At 36.3% G+C, this 19,193-nt stretch overlaps 1 protein-coding gene across 4 annotated transcripts in view; it reads left to right on the forward strand.

The window, feature by feature from the left end:
* EEA1 (early endosome antigen 1) overlaps window positions 1-19,193 on the forward strand; it is a 116,719-nt gene that overhangs the window by 49,770 nt on the left and 47,756 nt on the right. For all 4 annotated transcript variants that reach the window (XM_086712666.1, XM_086712668.1, XM_086712669.1 and 1 more), the window contains 3 exons: window positions 6,772-7,110; window positions 13,152-13,301; window positions 14,575-14,694. In XM_086712666.1, coding sequence (XP_086568792.1) covers window positions 6,772-7,110; window positions 13,152-13,301; window positions 14,575-14,694 — 609 coding nt within the window. The remainder of the gene's footprint in view (window positions 1-6,771; window positions 7,111-13,151; window positions 13,302-14,574; window positions 14,695-19,193) is intronic.

Consider the following 19,193-nt stretch of genomic DNA (forward strand, 5'->3'; position numbering starts at 1 on the left):
CAACAGTCTCATGAGAGACCCTGAGGTGTAACCGTCAGCTGAGCTGCTTCTGGATTCCTGACCCTCAGAAACTGTGAGATAATAGACACAATTTTAACCTGCTAAGTTTTAGGGTAATTTGTTGCTTGTGCCCTTGGCCAACCTCAAACCTCTTGATCTCAGGAAAGCTGTATATTTTCAAAATTGTTATAGACTCCAAAGAGCTTTTATTTTTGGGGTTATATCTATGGATATTTAGTATATTAGAAATTAAAGCATAAATTTAAAAAATATGTGTTTTTAAAACATTAATTAATAAATATTAACAATACTATTTCTTATGAAAGATGACTATTTTCTAAAACAAAAAATAGTGGTGGTGTTTTATATTTTTGCAAACCTCTTTAATGTCTAGCTAATATTAGGACAGATGGATTCTCACATCTGCTTTTACATTTCATCTGTTGTGATTTGGTTGAAGGGTATGAAGAAAATTCAATCTCACATAGGTATGTAGTTGGGAAGAAGAGGAATCTCTGAATAGCTTTTTTTTTTTTTTTTTGGATAATTATAGCTATTTGTATTTGATACTATACCAAAACTAGATAAGACATAGTTTCTCAATAGCTAGTTACAGTCTAGAATCTGAAACCATATCAATGCTGTTTATATATTTGTAACATTAAATTTATTAGTTTTTTTTTTTTTTTTTTTGCCTTTTGAGTGGGTTTTATAACATCATGCATTAGTCAGGTGTAAAATATTGGTTATGCAGATCTTCCAAATATTAACACATTACCTTGTGCAATATAAAAACAGTATCATTTGTCAATATCTCCATCAGTCTCTGAATAGGCTTTAAGTATGAGGAAGTGTCAAGCTCATGGTGATGGATACTAGTTTTCCAAAATTCTGCCCTTCTTTGAAAGTTTGAATTTTATTATTGGAAACAAATAGTATCAATTCTGTTTTCTTATGTGATAGGTTCTTTTCCTACCAAGTATGAATAATCATAGTTTGTTATTCTTGCCAGTAAAAATGGTGTTTTATGAAAAACAGCAACTAGCTCAGCTTGTAATTTAAGACCATAAATGCTTTTCCATGTGACAATTCTACTATTGTTTGGTATGCAGCAGAAGTGATCTATGCATACTTCTACTTTTTCACATAGATTTTATTTTTCCTTGCTATTACAAATATTGCAGCTGTGAACATTCACATATAAATCTCATGCATTTGTGCAAAAATTTCTTTGTTATGTCTCCCAAGTGAAATGGCTGGGGTGCAGGCTACACACGTTCAAGTTTAGTACGTGACCTCAATTTTCTGAAGTAATTATATCAGTTTACCATTGCCCATTTCTCTGTCAACTCTTGATGCTGTCTTGATCTTTTTCTGTGGCTTTATGAAAACCTGTCCATCCCCCTCCCCCTTTTGTCTCCTGTCAAGCTATATATGGAAAACTTCTATATACAATTTAGTTTTATCTTTCTCCCTCAGTTTGATTTTTAATTTCTTAAAAATTGATGTTCTACTTTTTGGAAATTGACCAAGATGTGTACATAAAGTGGATGTTTATGATCAGTGTCATTTATTATATAATTTTGAAGCATTAAACTATTAATAAAGGACATGATTTGACATTGATAGACTGAAATGTATGGTCAGATAATGAAGCACAGATTGTATGTATACACACACACGTATTATTAAAAGAAGTACTATGAGAATTTGATAAATAGTATATAGAATCAAGATGATTTAGTGTGGTAAGACTGGAATATGATTGATTAGGGAATAATAGCATCTTCTACTCATCTTAATAATCCTTACATCAGTGTAAGACTTAACAATTTTTTTTCCAAAATGTTTTCCTGTTGAGGATTTGCTCACTGGTTAAAGTTATGTGCAGAAATGCATCCTTTTCTTATTATCCTTGCTATCTGCCTCTCCCATCTCTCCTCATCCCATGTCCTTGGCAAACTATGATTGCTGACAGTGGTGATATCCACGTGTTTTGAATTTGGAAATCTTTGTATTTGGTCTTAGGAAGACCATTACATGAAATGCCTTGGGCATTTATTATAGGTTATATAGCAGCATCAAGGTGGATAGACAATATTTTAATACATAATGAATGGAAACAATAATTGCTTTTGCACTAATATCAAGGTATCCTCAGTATTAGACCAGTGTTTTGTTATTACTGCTTTTGAAAACTTAAAAATAAAAGGGAATACTGAAAAAACTTTCTTCTTAGTTTCAGATAAGAATCATAGTCTGATATTCATTCATTCCTTCATTCATTTGTACACTAACATTTAAACACAGTTCTGCAACTCAATTATTTTTATGTAAATTCTGAACAAAATAATATGCTTAGTTAAAGCTACTAGATAGGTCATTGTAAGAGACTGAGTTATTTTTTGGGTTTTACCTCTCATCCTTTTTCCATCCTTTTATTGCTTTCCCTTTCCGGTAGTCCTAGTATTAAGGTGCTCATAGTCCAAAGCAAGAACCAGATGTGACAAGTAGTTCTGTTGTTGTGTATTACCACTATATTTATTGCAAAGTGGTGCACTGAGGAATGCTGTATGTAGTACAGTGGTGGAAGGCATGTTTAAATCCCAGCTTTGCCACTGACTGACTGTGACAGCCTCTCCAAGTTTGTTTCCTTTCCTACCCATTTGCCTCTTAGGAGTGGCATGGGTCTTAAATAAATTAATAGATGTTTAAGTGCTTAGACCAGTGTCTGGCTTTTAGTAAACATCCCAGTCAATGTTTGTTGTTTTTGTTTTTATTTGGTAAGTGTTGGTGCAGTGTTGGGTCAAGACCAAGGTGGAAGTTTTCCTAACTTACTGCCTAGTAAATCAGCAAATGCTTTTGTAGAAGACAACTTTTTAGCTTAGTCTTCAAGGATGTTAAGGAACGTTTCACATGGCAGAGGGGTTGATGGCATTCATTTTGAGAGTTAGATATGCAGAAGGCATGGGAACATGTAAGAGCACAAGAAAATGTGAGATGTTGGAGAGCTATAGTAGTTCAATTTGTTTTTTCTCACCAAGCTGTTTTGAAGAACAAATGAGATGCCTGAAACTACTTTGTAAGCTAAAAAAATACCATCTTTTTGCATTCATTCTCATTACTTGGGCAAGTAATAAGTGAAAACTGGAGTCTAATATAAGGAAATTATCTCTGTAAGAAAATCTGTTGAGAGCAGTTGGTGAGGAAATCAAGAGGACGGGACAACATTTGGAAGGAAGGAGTTTTGCTTACCCAAACGATAATTATGTTATGAGTTAGGCTTAACAATCATTTTGGAATTTAAACTTGAATAGAGTGTTTTGGGGGAAGCATGGATTGACTCACTGCGTGTCTAAATTGTGTTGTGACAATTTACTGGACTTGGAATCATAATATATGACTCTGCCACTTGGCCAGGTCATAGAGGTTCTTTCAGTTTTCACTTCCTCATTCAGAAAATGGAGATAATAATGTATCTCATGTTTTGTTTTAAGAATTAATATGGACATGTGAAAGTGCAATTACTATGTTCTTTAATGACTCTCACTATACTTAAATCAGTTTTCAAAAACCATGTATTTGCTATAATATTTTGCTTCAGATTTCATGGGAAGACTGTAGTAAGAATGAAAATTTGTAGTACTAAATATAGTTAGCCTTCTGCATGTAAAAATTATGCAGTGTGAGTGGATTAAGTCTTTTTTTTTAGAATATATTTTTTAATTTATTCATTTTGAGAGTGTGTGTGTGTGCGTGTGCATGCATTAGTGGGGGAGGGGCAAAGAGAGAGAGAGATTGAGAATCTCAAGCAGGCTCTGTGCTGTCAGCACAGAGTCCAACTCAGGGCTCGATCCCATGAACTGTGAGATCATGAGCTAAGATCAAGAATTGGTCACTTAACTGACTGAGCCACTCAGGTGCCCCTGGATTAGGTCTTTTAAAAAGAAAGTGGTTGAGGTTCTTTTAAGGAAAATTTAATTATCTCTCATCTGTGCTATAAAGCCCGGTAGCTTCCAATTAATTTTTTAGGACAAGTGAATTTTAAAGTCTACGGTTGTTATGTGCCTTTACTTCTTAAAGGTTGAAGCTGTCTGAGGGGTCATCTGTGTATAAATTGGTGGGAATATTTGGTCACACCATAAGTAAGCCTGTGGAGAAGCCTTGCTAGCTCATTACTAGCCTTCAATTTTTGCAGCATGTTTTAAAATTATATCCTGCCCACATTCTTAGTATATGTGAGCATGGCGGCCTTCATGAAATTCAGTGACTTAGAATTTTCTTTAAAAAGATGCAGCACAGCTTTGAGTGGGGGAGGGGGGAATATCAGGGTCAGGGTGGGGGGAAAATGTAAAAAGATGCAACACAGTTATACATCAATGAATAGCCTTAATTTAACATACAAAGTCCAAAATAAATGTAATTTTCTTAAAAGAAAAAAATGTAAAATTACATCCAGAAAGATCTGGAGTTACTAGCCAGTAACAAAGAAATGTTTATAAAAACATTTTCTTAACAGATAGTTTAACTCAAAAGTTGTTTTTTTCCCTCTAGTCTTTCGACTCTTACTCTTTCTTTGTTTCTGTTGGTTGGCCAAGGCACACATCTCTTCTGGGTGCTCTTATTACCTTTAAGTTTGTCTCACATCTTGTCTTTTTTACATATACCTATAGCATCTTCTGGACACTGCTTTTTCTGTAGTATATTCCTGCCTGGCAATCTATCTACATTAATGTACCTTTTCTCAGATGGTGTTCAAGAATCTTTACTGCTAACTTTGCTACATTGGTACCTAGATTTATTACTCCCCTTGAGGTAACAGTGTTTGCTCTTTCCCCACATGTATGCTGCTTGTCTCTTGTTCCCTTGTGTCTTTTTATGTAAATTTTTGTGTCTGTTTCAATGACATGGTGTGAGTCATGCATACGTATTATTTAACTCCTATCACCACTTTACTAAGCTCAAACTTTATTTTCAAGTGATTATAATTACTAGTTAGCCCCATCTGACTTTGCTTATTTTATCAAAAAAGAAAAATTATTCACTTCTGACACAGGTTTTGTATTCATTTTTTTAAAAAGCTTATTTATTTTTTGAGAGAGAGAAAAGGAGCATGGGAGGGGCAGGGGGAGAGAGAGAGAGAGAGAGAGAGAGAGAGAGAGAGAGAGAGAATCCCAAGCAGGCCCCACACTGTCAGCACAGAGCCCCATGTAGGGCTCAGACTCATGAACCATGAAATCATGACCTGAGCCAAAACCAAGAGTCTGATGCTTAACCGACTGAGCCACCTAGACGCCCCTGTATTAATTCATTTTTGTTTGAGAGAGTTATGTTTTAACTTTCTTGGAAAAAAATTTTTTTTCTTTAATGTGTGTATTTCATTTAGATTATTCAGAGACCAGAGGCTTTGTTTGTCCTCTACTATTTCTATATTATTCCCTTCTAGCACACTGCATATAAAAAGTGAGTATAATCGACATTCACAGCTTGACTTCTCAGATGCTTATAGTAGCTTTTTATCCTAGCTATCGTTCTTTTAACATTGAGTCAGAGTTCTGATTCAGGTCTTATATATAAGTGTGTTGACTTAAAATGTTCTATATTAATTGTAACAACTCCACTGACACTAGATGTCAACACTTGAATAGGCTAGTTGATCCAGATCTTTAATTGGAGGTGTCATGTTTTTGTATTTTGTACTTGATAGTACTGATTAAAATAATAAAACATAAGGCAAGTAAATTATGTTTAGATCACTATTTTTATACACCTAGAAAGAAATTTGAGTTAATCTTAAATTTGTGACTCTTATAAATGGTCTTTATCAAGAAGAATAAAAATAAAGAATAAGTAGGATCTACATACTAAAGCAGCAAGTGGTATTGTTATGCTAAAGCTCTTATCAGCTATGAAATTACAACACCTCAGGGCGTCTGGGTGGCTCAGTCAGTTAAGCGTCCGACTTCAGCTCAGGTCACGATCTCGCGGCCCGTGAGTTCGAGCCCCGCATCGGGCTCTGGGCTGATGGCTCGGAGCCTGGAGCCTGCTTCGGATTCTGTGTCTCCCTCTCTCTCTCTGCCCCTCCCCCGTTCATGCTCTGTCTCTCTCTGTCTCAAAAATAAATAAACGTTAAAAAAAATTTTTTTAAAAGAAATTACAACACCTCAAATCAATTGCTGTATATTGTTATTCAGAGTAATTTTTGATGATAGAAGGTAGGTTTTTTTTTAATGTTTATTTATTTTGAGGGACAGAGAGAGAGAGAGAGAGAGAATAAGCGCATGAACAGGGGAGGGTCAGAGAAAGAAAGGGAAAGAGAATCCTAAGCAGGCTCTGAGCTGATGGTGCAGAGCCTGCTGGAGGGCTCAAGCCCACGAACTGTGAGATCATGACCTGAGCCAAAGTCAAGAGTTAGACACTTAACTGAGTGAGCTACCCAGGCACCTCAATGATAGAAGGTAGTTTTATTATTTAACTCAAATGGGAGAGTATAAATATGTTGTATACCCTAAAGAATCTAGTAGATTTTAGTGTTTCATGTTATGTCAAAATTCAGTTGGTAATCCTTGTATTAGTAGAGCTTAGTCAAGTGGGCCAATAATAAAATAAGTTAGTATGTAATAATTTAGTCCTATTTTGGCCAGAATATATTCAGCCAAATGTTTTTATATTGCAGTGTGGCTAATTTTAGTGGTATTGTTGTAAAGATAGTTTGAATAATTAGAATAATTAGAAATATTAAGAAAGGAAATTGTTTCATCGATATTTCAGAACTTGACTGAAAAGCTTCGAAAGAAAGAACTGGAGTGTACTCAGTTAGAGGAGAAACATAACGAAGAATGTGTGAGTAAAAAGAATATACAAGCAAGCCTTCATCAAAAAGACCTAGATTGTCAGCAGCTTCAGTCAAGATTATCTGCATCTGAAACCTCCCTGCAGAGAATACAAGCAGAACTAGGTGAAAAGGGGGAAGCTACGCAGAAGCTCAAGGAAGAATTATCAGAAGTAGAGGCCAAGTACCAGCATCTTAAGGCTGAATTTAAACAGCTACAACAACAGAGAGAAGAGAAAGAGCAGCACGGGTTACAACTCCAAAGTGAAATTAATCAAGTAAGAGATGTTACTTTTGTTTATTGGAATTCCTCCTGTGGTTTCTTATGTGCTTGGTAGTTATTCGATCATAATATTGTTCATTAAAAAAAACAGTCATTTGAAAAATTAACTCTTAATTTTCATAACCGGTAGTACTGAATCAGATCTCATTTCCTTTCATTTCAGTTTTCCTTAATGAGAAAAAAATGTTAGCACCCATCATATAGTATTGCTGTGAAGTGTTCATGAATTAATACCTATAAATTGCTTAAGATGGTACCCGGCACAGGGTACTCCGCATGTATTAGTTACTGTAATTAATTACATTGTTGACTAGTCTTTAATTTAAAAATTCTTATGTTTTGTTACTAAATTTTTAAAATATAATAATGGTTAAGTCAATAATTTAAACATTTAGATATTTTAGTTATTTTAAAGTTTATTTGAGAGATAAATATTTATCACGTGTGTGCACACGTGAACGGGGAGTGGTAGAGAGAGAAGGAGAATCCCAAGCAGGCGCTGTGTTAACAGCACAGAGCTTGACTCAGGGCTTGATCCCACGAACTGTGAGATCATGACTTGAGCCAAAACCAAGAGCAGGACACTTAACCAAGTGAGCCACCCAGGCGCCTCAAAATTAGATATATTAAAAGAAAAAACAAATTAGCCCTAATAACTTTTTAGAAGTAAATAATTGTCTATCAGATTAATCAGTAATTTGATTAATGAAAGTTTGACTTTGCCATTAACTTAAATTAAGTTCTGTATTCTTATTATTGCTTATAGATAACATTAAAAATCAGTTGAAGAATGGATATTTGGGAGACATTAAAGTCCTCAGCCACTTTTTTCATAATATTCACCTATTTTCACTTAAATATTGCAGTGATACTTGTTTTCATGGCATCAGTCCTTCTTTCTTGGCCTGAGATATTTTTCCTGTTCCTCTTCTCCTTGATGACCACATGGCTTACTTCAGTTGTCACTCTTCTATAGAAATCCTTTCCTGTACATTGCCACTTCTCCCACCCTGATCCCCCAGAGATGGCTTAAGCATTACTTACCACAGTACAGTATATTATCATAGTTTATGTGTCTTTCTTCACTGGACTCTGTACTCTTTGGATGCAAAGACCACGTCTTACTCATTTTTTACCTTCACTACCTGGCACATTGCATGTTAATGAGCAAATATTTTAGTGGATAACTTAGATATTTGATGTTCATTTCAGATAAAGAAATTGGGTACTTATGGTTTCTAAAAGACATTATGTTTTAGTTGTTGGGAGATAGAGAACTGAAAAAAGAAACAGTACTTACCTTAAATCATTATGTAAATCTTATTGAGGACAAGGCAAGTACTATCCTGTACCAAAGAATGTGAGGATTATAATAAAATGGTCCTATATATGATGGGAATTTTGCAGAGTTCCTCTTCTGTTTTCTTCTCCTATAGCACTTCATTTGTGTAATTATTTTATCCAGTATGTGATCAGGAAAAGCTTTGTGTGAGAGAGAGAGGTGGTGCATGAAATTATGATTTTGGGTAGGTATTGACAAGTGGCAGTTTGAAGGTAGGAGAATCTTCCAGGCAGAAGGATTAGTGAGACGAAACTAGTGTCAGCAAAGTATTATAAGAACCAGGAAGGGGCACTGATTTCCTCTTAAGATAGGGTGTGTGTAATAGGAATGGACTATTGTGATTAGAAAGAGCATTTGGAACCTTATTGTGTAGGGTGTTGAATAGCAAGCTGAGGAATTTGGGCTTTATTTGGTTGTCAGTGGGAGGAGGGGTATCAGGAATTTGAGAACCTACTCAAACATATTTTTATACAAAGACTTGAGCATGTGATTAGTTGGTTTAGTCACAATTTTGTAATAAATAAAGAGGTCATACTGAAGACCTTGAAGTGACACCATTTATCTTCTTTTAGCCTGCCGTTTGCATTCTACCTTCAAAATATGTCTCAAATCTGTCCACTTCTCTTCATCTATACTGCTACCACTCTTTTTTTTTATGTTTATTTATTTCTTTTGAGAGAGAGAGAGAGGGAGAGAGTGGGCATAAGCGAGGGAGGGGCAGAGAGGGGAAGACAAAGAGAATCCATCCCAAGCAGGCTCTGCACTGTCAGTGCAGAGCCCAACTCAGGGTCCAAACCCACGAACCACAAGATCATGACCTGAGCTAAAGTCAGACACTTAACCGACTGAGCCACTCAGGTGCCCCTGTACTGCTACCGCTCTTAATTTAAGCCACCATCATTACTCACCTAGGCCACTGTATTAGCCTTCTTAAAGTTTCCCTTCTAGTGATCTCCATAATCTATTCTCCTCCTCTTCCTCCTCTTCCTCCTCCTCCTCCTCCTCCTCCTCCTCCTCCTCCTTCTCCCCTTTCTCCCCCCCCCCTTTTTTTTTAAGTTTATGTATTTATTTTGAGAAAGAGAGTGTGAGCAGGAGAAGGGCAGAGACAGAAGGAGAGTGAGAAGCCCAAGCAGGCTCTGGGCTGTCAGTGCAAAGCCCGCCATGGGGCTTTATCTTGTGAACCCATGAGATCATGACCTGAGCCAAAATCAAGAGTTGGACGCTCAACTGACTAAGCCACCCAGGCACCCCTATGTTCTTCTTTAGAACACTTTACATTATATAATTAGTTTTTTGTTTACTTGCATATTGTCTGCCATTCCATTGGATGCAATTCTCACATTCCTTAATGTGAGGAATTTGTTTTATTTTATACTGTCGGCCTCTATACTTAGGGCTTTCAGCAAATATTTATTGGAAGAATGGACATGAATCTTACCTTAAACCTTTTTTCATATCCTTAAAGAGTGTAGGTATGAATCAGGTTTGTCTTGCTCTCCATTGTATCCTCAGCACCCATTTCAGTAGTGACAAAGGTAGATAGCTGGTGATTGTCATGAAAGGACCTAAAAACACAGCAGCCTGTATTCTTCATGTTTGGGTTAATTTGTGCCTCAGTTTCCTCATCTGTAATAAGTAATAGTGGAATCTTCTTCATAAGGCTATATATATATAAGGATTAAATTAGTTAATATTTACATTTAGAATAGTAAATGTTGGCACATAGTAAATGTTAGGAGTAAAATGAATAAAGAATTATATATTATATATAGGTTTACAAAGTGAATTTATTATAGATTGTATATATATCTTAAAATGTGACTTTAGAACAGACCATTCTATTAATAATTCCAGTGTATATGATTTTTACTCTTGATTTAACCTCTTTTTTTTTTTTTTTTTTTTTTAAATTTTTTTTTTTTTTTCAACGTTTATTTATTTTTGGGACAGAGAGAGACAGAGCATGAACGGGGGAGGGGCAGAGAGAGAGGGAGACACAGAATCGGAAACAGGCTCCAGGCTCTGAGCCATCAGCCCAGAGCCCGACGCGGGGCTCGAACTCACGGACCGCGAGATCGTGACCTGGCTGAAGTCGGACGCTTAACCGACTGCGCCACCCAGGCGCCCCAAACCTCTTCTTTTTTAATATGTTTATACAAATAGTATAGACATCATTGTTTAAGTGATTTTGGCCTACTCCCACCATTGGACAGCCTTGATTTGAGATTCTTTTTAAATTAAAGATCAGGGACTTACCAGGAATTGTACCATCATGAATGAAAAAGTTATTTATAGTATTATCTCACCCCTTTAGTAAATCTTCAGAGCAATAGTTCTCTTTAATTCAGTTGGTTCTCAATTCTGTCTGCACATTAGAATCACCTGGGGAGATTTAAAAAATTACCATTATCAAGGCCTTACCCCTGGTCCTATTAATTCCTGATCGCTGGCATAGTCCTAGGCATTGTCATATTTAAACATTTCCCCTGTAATTGTACTATGCAGTTGAGATTGAACACTGCTGCTTTTTGAAGTGTTACTTTTTGGTAAGTCCTTTCTAAAGAGTTTCCTGAAACTCAGTATAATCTGATTCTTGTGATGAAAACATGGATTTCTGGGCTTTAGCTCAAATGTACTAAATCTAAATTTATATGGGAAGAGTCTGATTATCTGTGTATTAACAATGATATCAGGAGACCCTTTTATATTATTTTTTTGGTGCATGTATAGCATAGCGATTTGACGGTTTTATACATGGCTGAATGCTCACCAGGGGGAGTGTGGTCACCATCTGTCACCCTACCATGTTATTATAATATTATTATTAACTCTATTTGCTGTGCTGTACTTTTCATCTCTGTGACTTATTTTATAACTGAAGTTTATACCTCTTAATCAGCAGGAGATTCCTATTCAACAAGTTTTAAGAACTAGATATGGGTGATGCCTGCTTGTAAGAGATCACACACATTAGATGCTTGAAATGTGAGTTTACTTTGAAGGCCTCCCTTTTACATATCAGGATTTTGCCTAATTCTTGTAATAAGAAGGAAGTTTGGGTACTTACCTTATAGAGCTAATCCACTGCATTTTAACAAGAAGAATCAAGAGAGACGTCAGGGTGCTGGCTAAGGACAAAGATAAAATAAATGCATTCTCTTTAACTAGTACTGATTCTTGTTTTAGTTAGATGGAAACATGTTTTACTTTAAAAATTGACTTTGGTTTTCCTTATTAAGGATAGAATATATTCTAATAGCCTCAGGGTGTTTCACAGCATAAGAAAATAGTGGGTGTCCACTTTTCTGATAAAACTTTTCTGTTTTTTCCTGGCCAACTATGAATTTTTATGGAGAAATATGCAAGTATAGAGCATATATATAGGAATATGACACAAAGGCTAGAGATTCTTAATATTCTCACCATTAACCTGAATAGCTTTGATTGAGAACAGTTGTACAGAATGCTTTTTATTAATTTCTAATTTTAGTGAGGCACATGCATGTGTTACGAGGCCGGTGTGGAGGAGCACTCATAGTGTATAAGCCTTGCCAAATGTCTTGCAACTTTTTCAAATATCATACAGCTCATTTTTGTTTTATATTTCCAGCACTTATGCAGTAATTCTTCTGAAATTAATACAAACTTTTTTTCTTTTTTTGATAGAACTCCCCCTCTCCTAAGAGAAACCGACTGCTATTTCTGGTAGTATTAGAGAAAATAAAGAATTTGAGAAAGTGATGGTTCTTAGCTCCCGGGCAAATCTTTCAATTAGTTTTAACTGGGTGGTAATTTTAAAGTTAATGAATGAAGGCCACCTAATATTAAAAAAATGTATATATTCTTTATTCTCTTTTATTTAGAAAATTATGTGCCAATCTCTGCTGTCAGGGCACAGCCTGCTTTGGATCCTCTGTCCCCTTCTCTTTCTGCCCCTCCTTCACTCATGCCCTCTCTCTTTCTCTCAAAAATAAAAATTAAAAAAAAAAAAAAAAAAAGAAATTATGTGCCAATTTGAGGATTTGGGAGTGGTTTGTGCTCTATTCAATACCCAAATGTAAGAAGTTAATTGTGGTGGTTCATAACTGTGATAAAATAAGAACCAGTATGAAATTAAAAAAAAAAAAATACTGTGGAATAGTATTGTATGTGCCTTGACTGTCTTGATTTAAAAAAAAAAATTTTTTTTTTTAATGTTTATTTTTGAATGGCAGACAGAGCATGAGCTGGGGAGGGCAGAGAGGGAGACACAGAATCTGAAGCAGTCTCCATCCAGGCTCTGAGATGACAGAGCCCAACGTAGAGCTTGAACTCACAAACCACGAGATCATGACCTGAGCCGAAGTTGGACGCTTAACCGCCTGTGTCACCCCAGGCGCCCCTGAGTGTCTTGATTTTTACATTTCATTTTATTATTTTAAGTTCCTCAGGTGATTATAATACTTAAGTCCAAAAAAGAGCCTTTGGTTCACTACATTTTTAAGAGAACAAAAACCCCCAAAACTGTGATGCTTAATCACAGTTTTATGTGATCCATCATAATTTATGCGATTAAAATTCAGCTGGATCTTAGGTTCCCCCAAAGTATATGAAAATTAAGATTTAAAAAAAAACACATTGTTTAGACAGTAGTGATGAGTGTGTGTTTGTACATAGGTAGTACACAACCTTTTTTTTTTTTTTCTTTTTTAAAGTTACATAGCAAACTTCTGGAGACAGAGCGCCAACTAGGTGAAGCTCATGGTAGGCTGAAGGAACAGAGACAGCTTTCAAGTGAAAAGTTGATGGATAAAGAACAACAAGTGGCTGATCTACAACTCAAACTTTCTCGTTTAGAAGAACAGGTAAGCTAACATTTCAAGTGAGTTTATGTTAGTAAGTTTATTGATAGATTTGAGGCATGTTAAATATTCATGATGGTTCAACTTTTTTATTGTCGGGAGCTTTAATTGGACATTTTTTTTAACTTTAAATTGTGACATTTATTTCTCCCCACTAGAAACATCCTACTTCCTATTCACTATATATGGGTCATTTTGTTGTAACTATATCCTCTAAAGTTCTCAACTAAAATGTGTTTAAGAAGACTATTCTTTTAGCTTTAGGCAAGAAAGATTCTGGGAGTGAACCTTTCATAGGCTGCTGGGAGGGAAGAGTCTCCCTACCCAGGAAGGACAGCATCCCAATAGAACAGTGAAAAATGAACACAGTTGGTGAGGATCATTAATGACACATATTTGGTGCATATAAACCTTGAGTTTGCACTTATGGATTTTCACTTTCAATTAAAGCATAAGATTGAATGCTATTCTAATTAAAGGTGTGGTTGCTAAAAATGGTAAGTATTATTTGGTTAAAGTTATCATTAAATTATGTCTTTTATACTAAAATTGAACAAACAATGAGAGTTAAAATCTGTAGCTGCATCAAACTACATCTAGCTTCATCAAGCTAGGATCTTCTTCTAGACCCAGAATCTTGGACATGGTAGATGATTCTGTTTTTTCCCAATAAGCGATAATTATGATTGTTTTGGAAAAAAATAAAACAAATATTGGTACTGTGATTTAGATTGTTGTTACAAAAAAATTGTATGTAATTAATTCCTTGATCATATTAGTATAGAAAAAAGCAGTAATAAACTAAATGCCAACCTAGAGAAAGAATTGTGTTCTTAGGATGAGTCCCTAGGAATACCTATGGAATAGTTTCATAATCATGAGATTAGGATTCTATAAGTAATGAGATATTGCTTTTAAAGTTGATTTTATATATTGTCTGAATTTAGGGGTTTTTTTCTTTTTTTTTAATGTTTATTTTTTGAGAGAGAGAGAGAGAGAGAGAGTGTGAGTGGGGAGGGGCAGAGAGAGAGGGAGACACAGAATCTGAAGTAGGCTCCAGACTCCGAGCTGTCAGCATAGCCCAATGCAGCACTCGAACCCATGAACCGTGTGAGCCGAAGTTGGATGTTTAACTGACTGAGCCACCCAAGCGCCCCCTTGAATTTAGGTTTTTACTCAGACTTGAGAATTTTGAGAATTGAAGTAATGCCAGATATTTACGAATGATAGCATTATGCTTTTAAGTTGTTAACTAACAATCTACATTTTTTTTAAGTTGAAGGAAAAAGTAACAAATTCCACAGAATTGCAGCATCAATTAGATAAAATGAAGCAACAACATCAAGAACAACAAGCCCTTCAGCAAAGCACTACAGCAAAACTTCGAGAAGCTCAGGTGAATATTATTTGAATTATTAGCCTTTTAAACAGGAATTAACCAGGTCATTATTCTTTTGTTGTACTAAAACTGGATAATGCAAAAAACTTGACTCTGAAGGGTTTTGATAATTTTCAGTATCTAGATGAGCAGAAAATCTTTTTCTTTTGGTTGCTATGTTGAAATTTTCTATTTTAAAATTATTATAACTAGATTTGCTATTGTAAGTGTACTTATTTATATAAAATATTTAAATTTTATTAAATTTTTTTATTATGTAGACGAAATATATTACTGCTTATTATTTATTATTTTTAAAAGTACCTTATTTGAAAAATTAAAACAAGTACAAATTTCCTGATTTAGTTAGCCCAGTAAAAAAGAACATTTTGTATATTCTACAGTAGAACTTAGTATTTGTTGATCATGTCTTTCCTGCTTTAGAACCATCATAGGAACATTGGAATTATAGGCATAGAAAATATAAGTGATTAGGTTAAATTTATACAGATTCTATAGCATAGCTTAGAAGATTGAAAGAAGTTAAATTTTCGTTTTGTTACAGCGAGGGGAAGAGGGTGCCCTCTTTTGACATTTGTTTATTCCTTCAGTCTTTCATTAATTCATTGAATGTTGTTGAGTACTACATGTCAGGCACTGTGGTAAGCACTGAAAATAGAGATGGGTAAGACAAAGTGCTTGCCTTCTAGAAAATGGTAGTCTAATGATGTGTAAACAGAAACAATGTTGGAGTTACTTAAAGGAGGCTATAAGTAAGATGTCTCTTTCCCTTCTGAGTTTCGAGAGTGGGATGGGAGTCAGATGGATAGAGATAAAACTATTGTATTCATGTACTCGTTCTTTCATTTATTCAGTATCTACTCTTAGCCAAGGAAGTGATTTTATGGACGTGACAGCAAATGAAATAGACAGCAAATGAAACAGACAAAAATGTCTGTTCTCATGGAGCTTAGTGAGGGGGACCAACAATAGCCAAGGTAAATAGGCAAAATGTGTGGTGTGTTAGATGGCAGTCAGTGCTATGGAGATGACAAAGGAACGGAGATTAGAAATTATCTGGGGAGCTGTAGGTGGGACTGCAGTGTGAGATAGGATTGCCAGGGAAGACCTCTCTGAGAAGATGAAAGAGCCAAAGGAATAGAAAGTGTGAGGCATGTGGATATCAGAGAGAACAACATCCATACATTAAAAAGCCTTGAGGCAGGAACATGTCTAAGGACTATTGGGAAGCTGGTGACTGGAGTGGTGTGAGACATGAGAGGGTTAGAGGGTCACAGAGTCCTGGAGATCACAGAGGAGTAACATGTCAAGCCTCATAGATAATTCTGAGGATTTTACTGTGAGTGACATGAGAAATCATTGCAGGGTTCTGAGCAAAGGAGTAACATGATCTGACTTATAATTTCACAGGATTACTCTGGCTGCTGTATTGAGAGTAGACTGTAGGGACATGTGATTATAAGCAAAGAAATTAGCTATGAAACAACTACAGCAATCCAGATAGAGATCATATGGCTTGGATCAGAGTAGAAACAGTGCAAGTAATGGGAAATGGTCAGATTCTACATATATTTTAAAAGTGAAGCTGACACATTTACTAATAGATTGATGTGGGATATATATAGAGAGAAGCCAAGGATGATTTCAAGAAGTTTGGCCTGGTTAATGAGGAGGATGGAGGTCAAGCAAGATGAAGACTGAGAATCTATTGGATTTGGCAACATGGAGGTCATTGATGACATTGATAAGAGCAACTTGGATAGAGAAGTAGGAATGGAAGCCTGATGTAAGGGGTTCAAGAGAAAATGGGGCAAGAGAAGTTTGATACAATGAATGTAGATAACTGTAGGAGTTTTACTATAAAGAGTAGCAAAGAAATAGAGTAGTAAGACTGAGGTAGAGAATTTGGCATAGGTCTGCAGCCGTGGGCTTTTTTTTTTAAGTTTATTCATTTATTTTGAGGGGGAGAGAGAGAGGTGCACACAAGTGGGGGTGGGGCAGAGAGAGAGGGAGAAAGAGAGAATCTCAAGCAGACTTTGCACTGTCAACATGGATCCTGATGTGGAGCTCGAACTCACGAACTGTGATTATCATGAGCTGAAATCGGACGCTTAACTGACTGAGCCACCCAGGAGCCCCAAGTGTGCTTTTTAAAAAAAAACTTTTTTTTTTAATGTTTATTTATTTTTGAGACAGAGAGAGACAGAGCATGAACAGGGGAGGGGCAGAGAGAGAGAGGGAGACACAGAATCTGAAACAGGCTCCAGGCTCTGAGCGGTCAGCACAGAGCCCGACGTGGGGCTCAAACTCACGGACCGTGAGATCATGACCTGAGCCGAAGTTGGACGCTTAACCGACCGAGCCACCCAGGCGCCCCCCAAGTGTGCTTTTTTATAGTGTGCCCCAGAATTAAATTTATTCATCCAATGACAGACAAAGCTGGAAATGACAGGCTTTCAACTTCTATAGGCAGGTTGTCTCTTAGACTGAGGGGAAAGGAAGGGGCTGAATTAAACATGCTTAGCTTCTTTCTTTCTTTCTTTCTTTCTTTCTTTCTTTCTTTCTTTCTTTCTTTCCATTTATTTATTTAATTTTTTATTTTTAAAAATTTACATCCAAATTAGCATATAGTGCAACAATGATTTCAGGAGTAGATTCCTTAGTGCCCCTTACCCATTTAGCCCGCCCCCCCCCCCACAACCCCTCCAGTAACCCTCAGTTTGTTCTCCATATTTATGAGTCTCTTCTGTTTTGTCCCCCTCCCTGTTTTTATATTATTTTTGTTTCCCTTTCCTTATGTTCATGTTTTGTCCCTTAAAGTCCTCATATGACTGAAGTCATAGGATTTTTGTCTTTCTCTGACTAATTTCACTTAGCATAATACCCTCCAGGTCCATCCATGTAGTTGCAAATGGCAAGATTGCATTCTTTTTGATTGCCAAGTCGTACTCCATTGTATATATATTTACCACCTCTTCTTTATCCATTCATCCATCGATGGACATTTGGGCTCTTTCCATACTTTGGCTATTGTGGATAATGCTGCTATAAACATGCGGGTGCATGTGTCCCTTCGAAACAGCACAACTGTGTCCCATGGATAAATGCCTAGTAGCGCAATTGCTGAGTCGTAGGGTAGTTGTATTTTTAGTTTTTTGAGGAACCTCCATACTGTTTTCCAGAGTGGCTGCACCAGCTTACATTCCCACCAACAATGCAAAAGAGATCCTCTTTCTCCATATCCTTGCCAACATGTGTTGTTGCCCGAGTTGTTAATGTTAGCCATTCTGACAGGTGTAAGGTGGTATCTCCTTGTAGTTTTGATTTGTATATCCCTGATGGTGAGTAATGTTGAGCATTTTTTCATGTGTTGCTTGGCCATCTGGATGTCTTCTTTGGAGAAGTGTCTATTTGTGTCTTTTGCCCATTTCTTCACTGGATTATTTGTTTGTTGGGTGTTGAGTTTGATAAGTTCTTCATAGATTTTGGATACTAACCTTTATCTGATATGTCATTTGCAAATTTCTTCTCCCATTCCATTGCTTGCCTTTTAGTTTTGCAGATTGTTTCCTTTGCTGTGCAGAAGCTTTTTTATTTTGATGAGGTCCCAGTAGTTCATTGTTCCCTTTGTTTCCCTTGCCTCCGGAGATGTGTTGGGTAAGAAGTTGCTGTGGCCAAGATCAAAGAGGTTTTTGCCTGCTTTCTCCTCAAGGATTTTGATGGCTTCCTGTCTTACGTTTAGGTCTTTCATCCACTTTGCGTTTATTTTTGTGTATGGGTAAGAAAGTGGTCCAGGTTCATTCTTCTGCAAAACATGCTTAGTTTCTTATTCCAGACTTTCAGTTGGTTAAATTGAATTCCCCATTCCCTGGGGAAGAAGAATAAGAAAAGGATGACAAAGAGACCAGGCAAAGTCTCTCATTATGGAAATTTCAGAAGTCGTAAAAACTAATTAAAGAGGTAGAATCAGTGTCGTTCTAGGTGTATATATGTGTATAAAATTATTATGGTAGCACAGAGGACAGTTCTCTAACTCAGTCTGGAAAAGAGCAGTCATTGGAAACTTCTTAAAAGTGACAATTTGAGTTGCAGAGCATGTGCAGATGTTCCTGGGTTGTGAAGATGGGGATAGTAAAGATTATACTCCGAATCAAGGAGTTAAAAGGGCAAGGATAGTGAAGCTGATATGAACTAAACTGAGATTGGAGAAGAGACCAGAGCATTAGACATGGGTGAGTTTATAGAAGGTCTTGTGTGACATTTGTCCTTGAAGATAGAAAAGTATTGAATGTCATGAGAGAAGTGCCATAGCCAGATTTGATTATTGTTTTTTAAGTATTTAGAAAGAGAGAGACAGAGTGTAGGGAAGGGGCAGAAAGAGAGGGAGAGAATCCCAAGCAGGCTCCGCACCATCAGCACTGAACCCTATGTGGGGATCGAACTTACAAACCGTGAGATCATGACCTGAGCCGAAAACAAGAGTCAGACACTTAACT

The sequence above is a fragment of the Puma concolor genome, chromosome B4 (assembly GCF_028749965.1).
Source record: "Puma concolor isolate L17-30 chromosome B4, mPumCon1.1.hap2, whole genome shotgun sequence".
NCBI classification, from domain to species: Eukaryota; Metazoa; Chordata; class Mammalia; order Carnivora; family Felidae; genus Puma; species Puma concolor.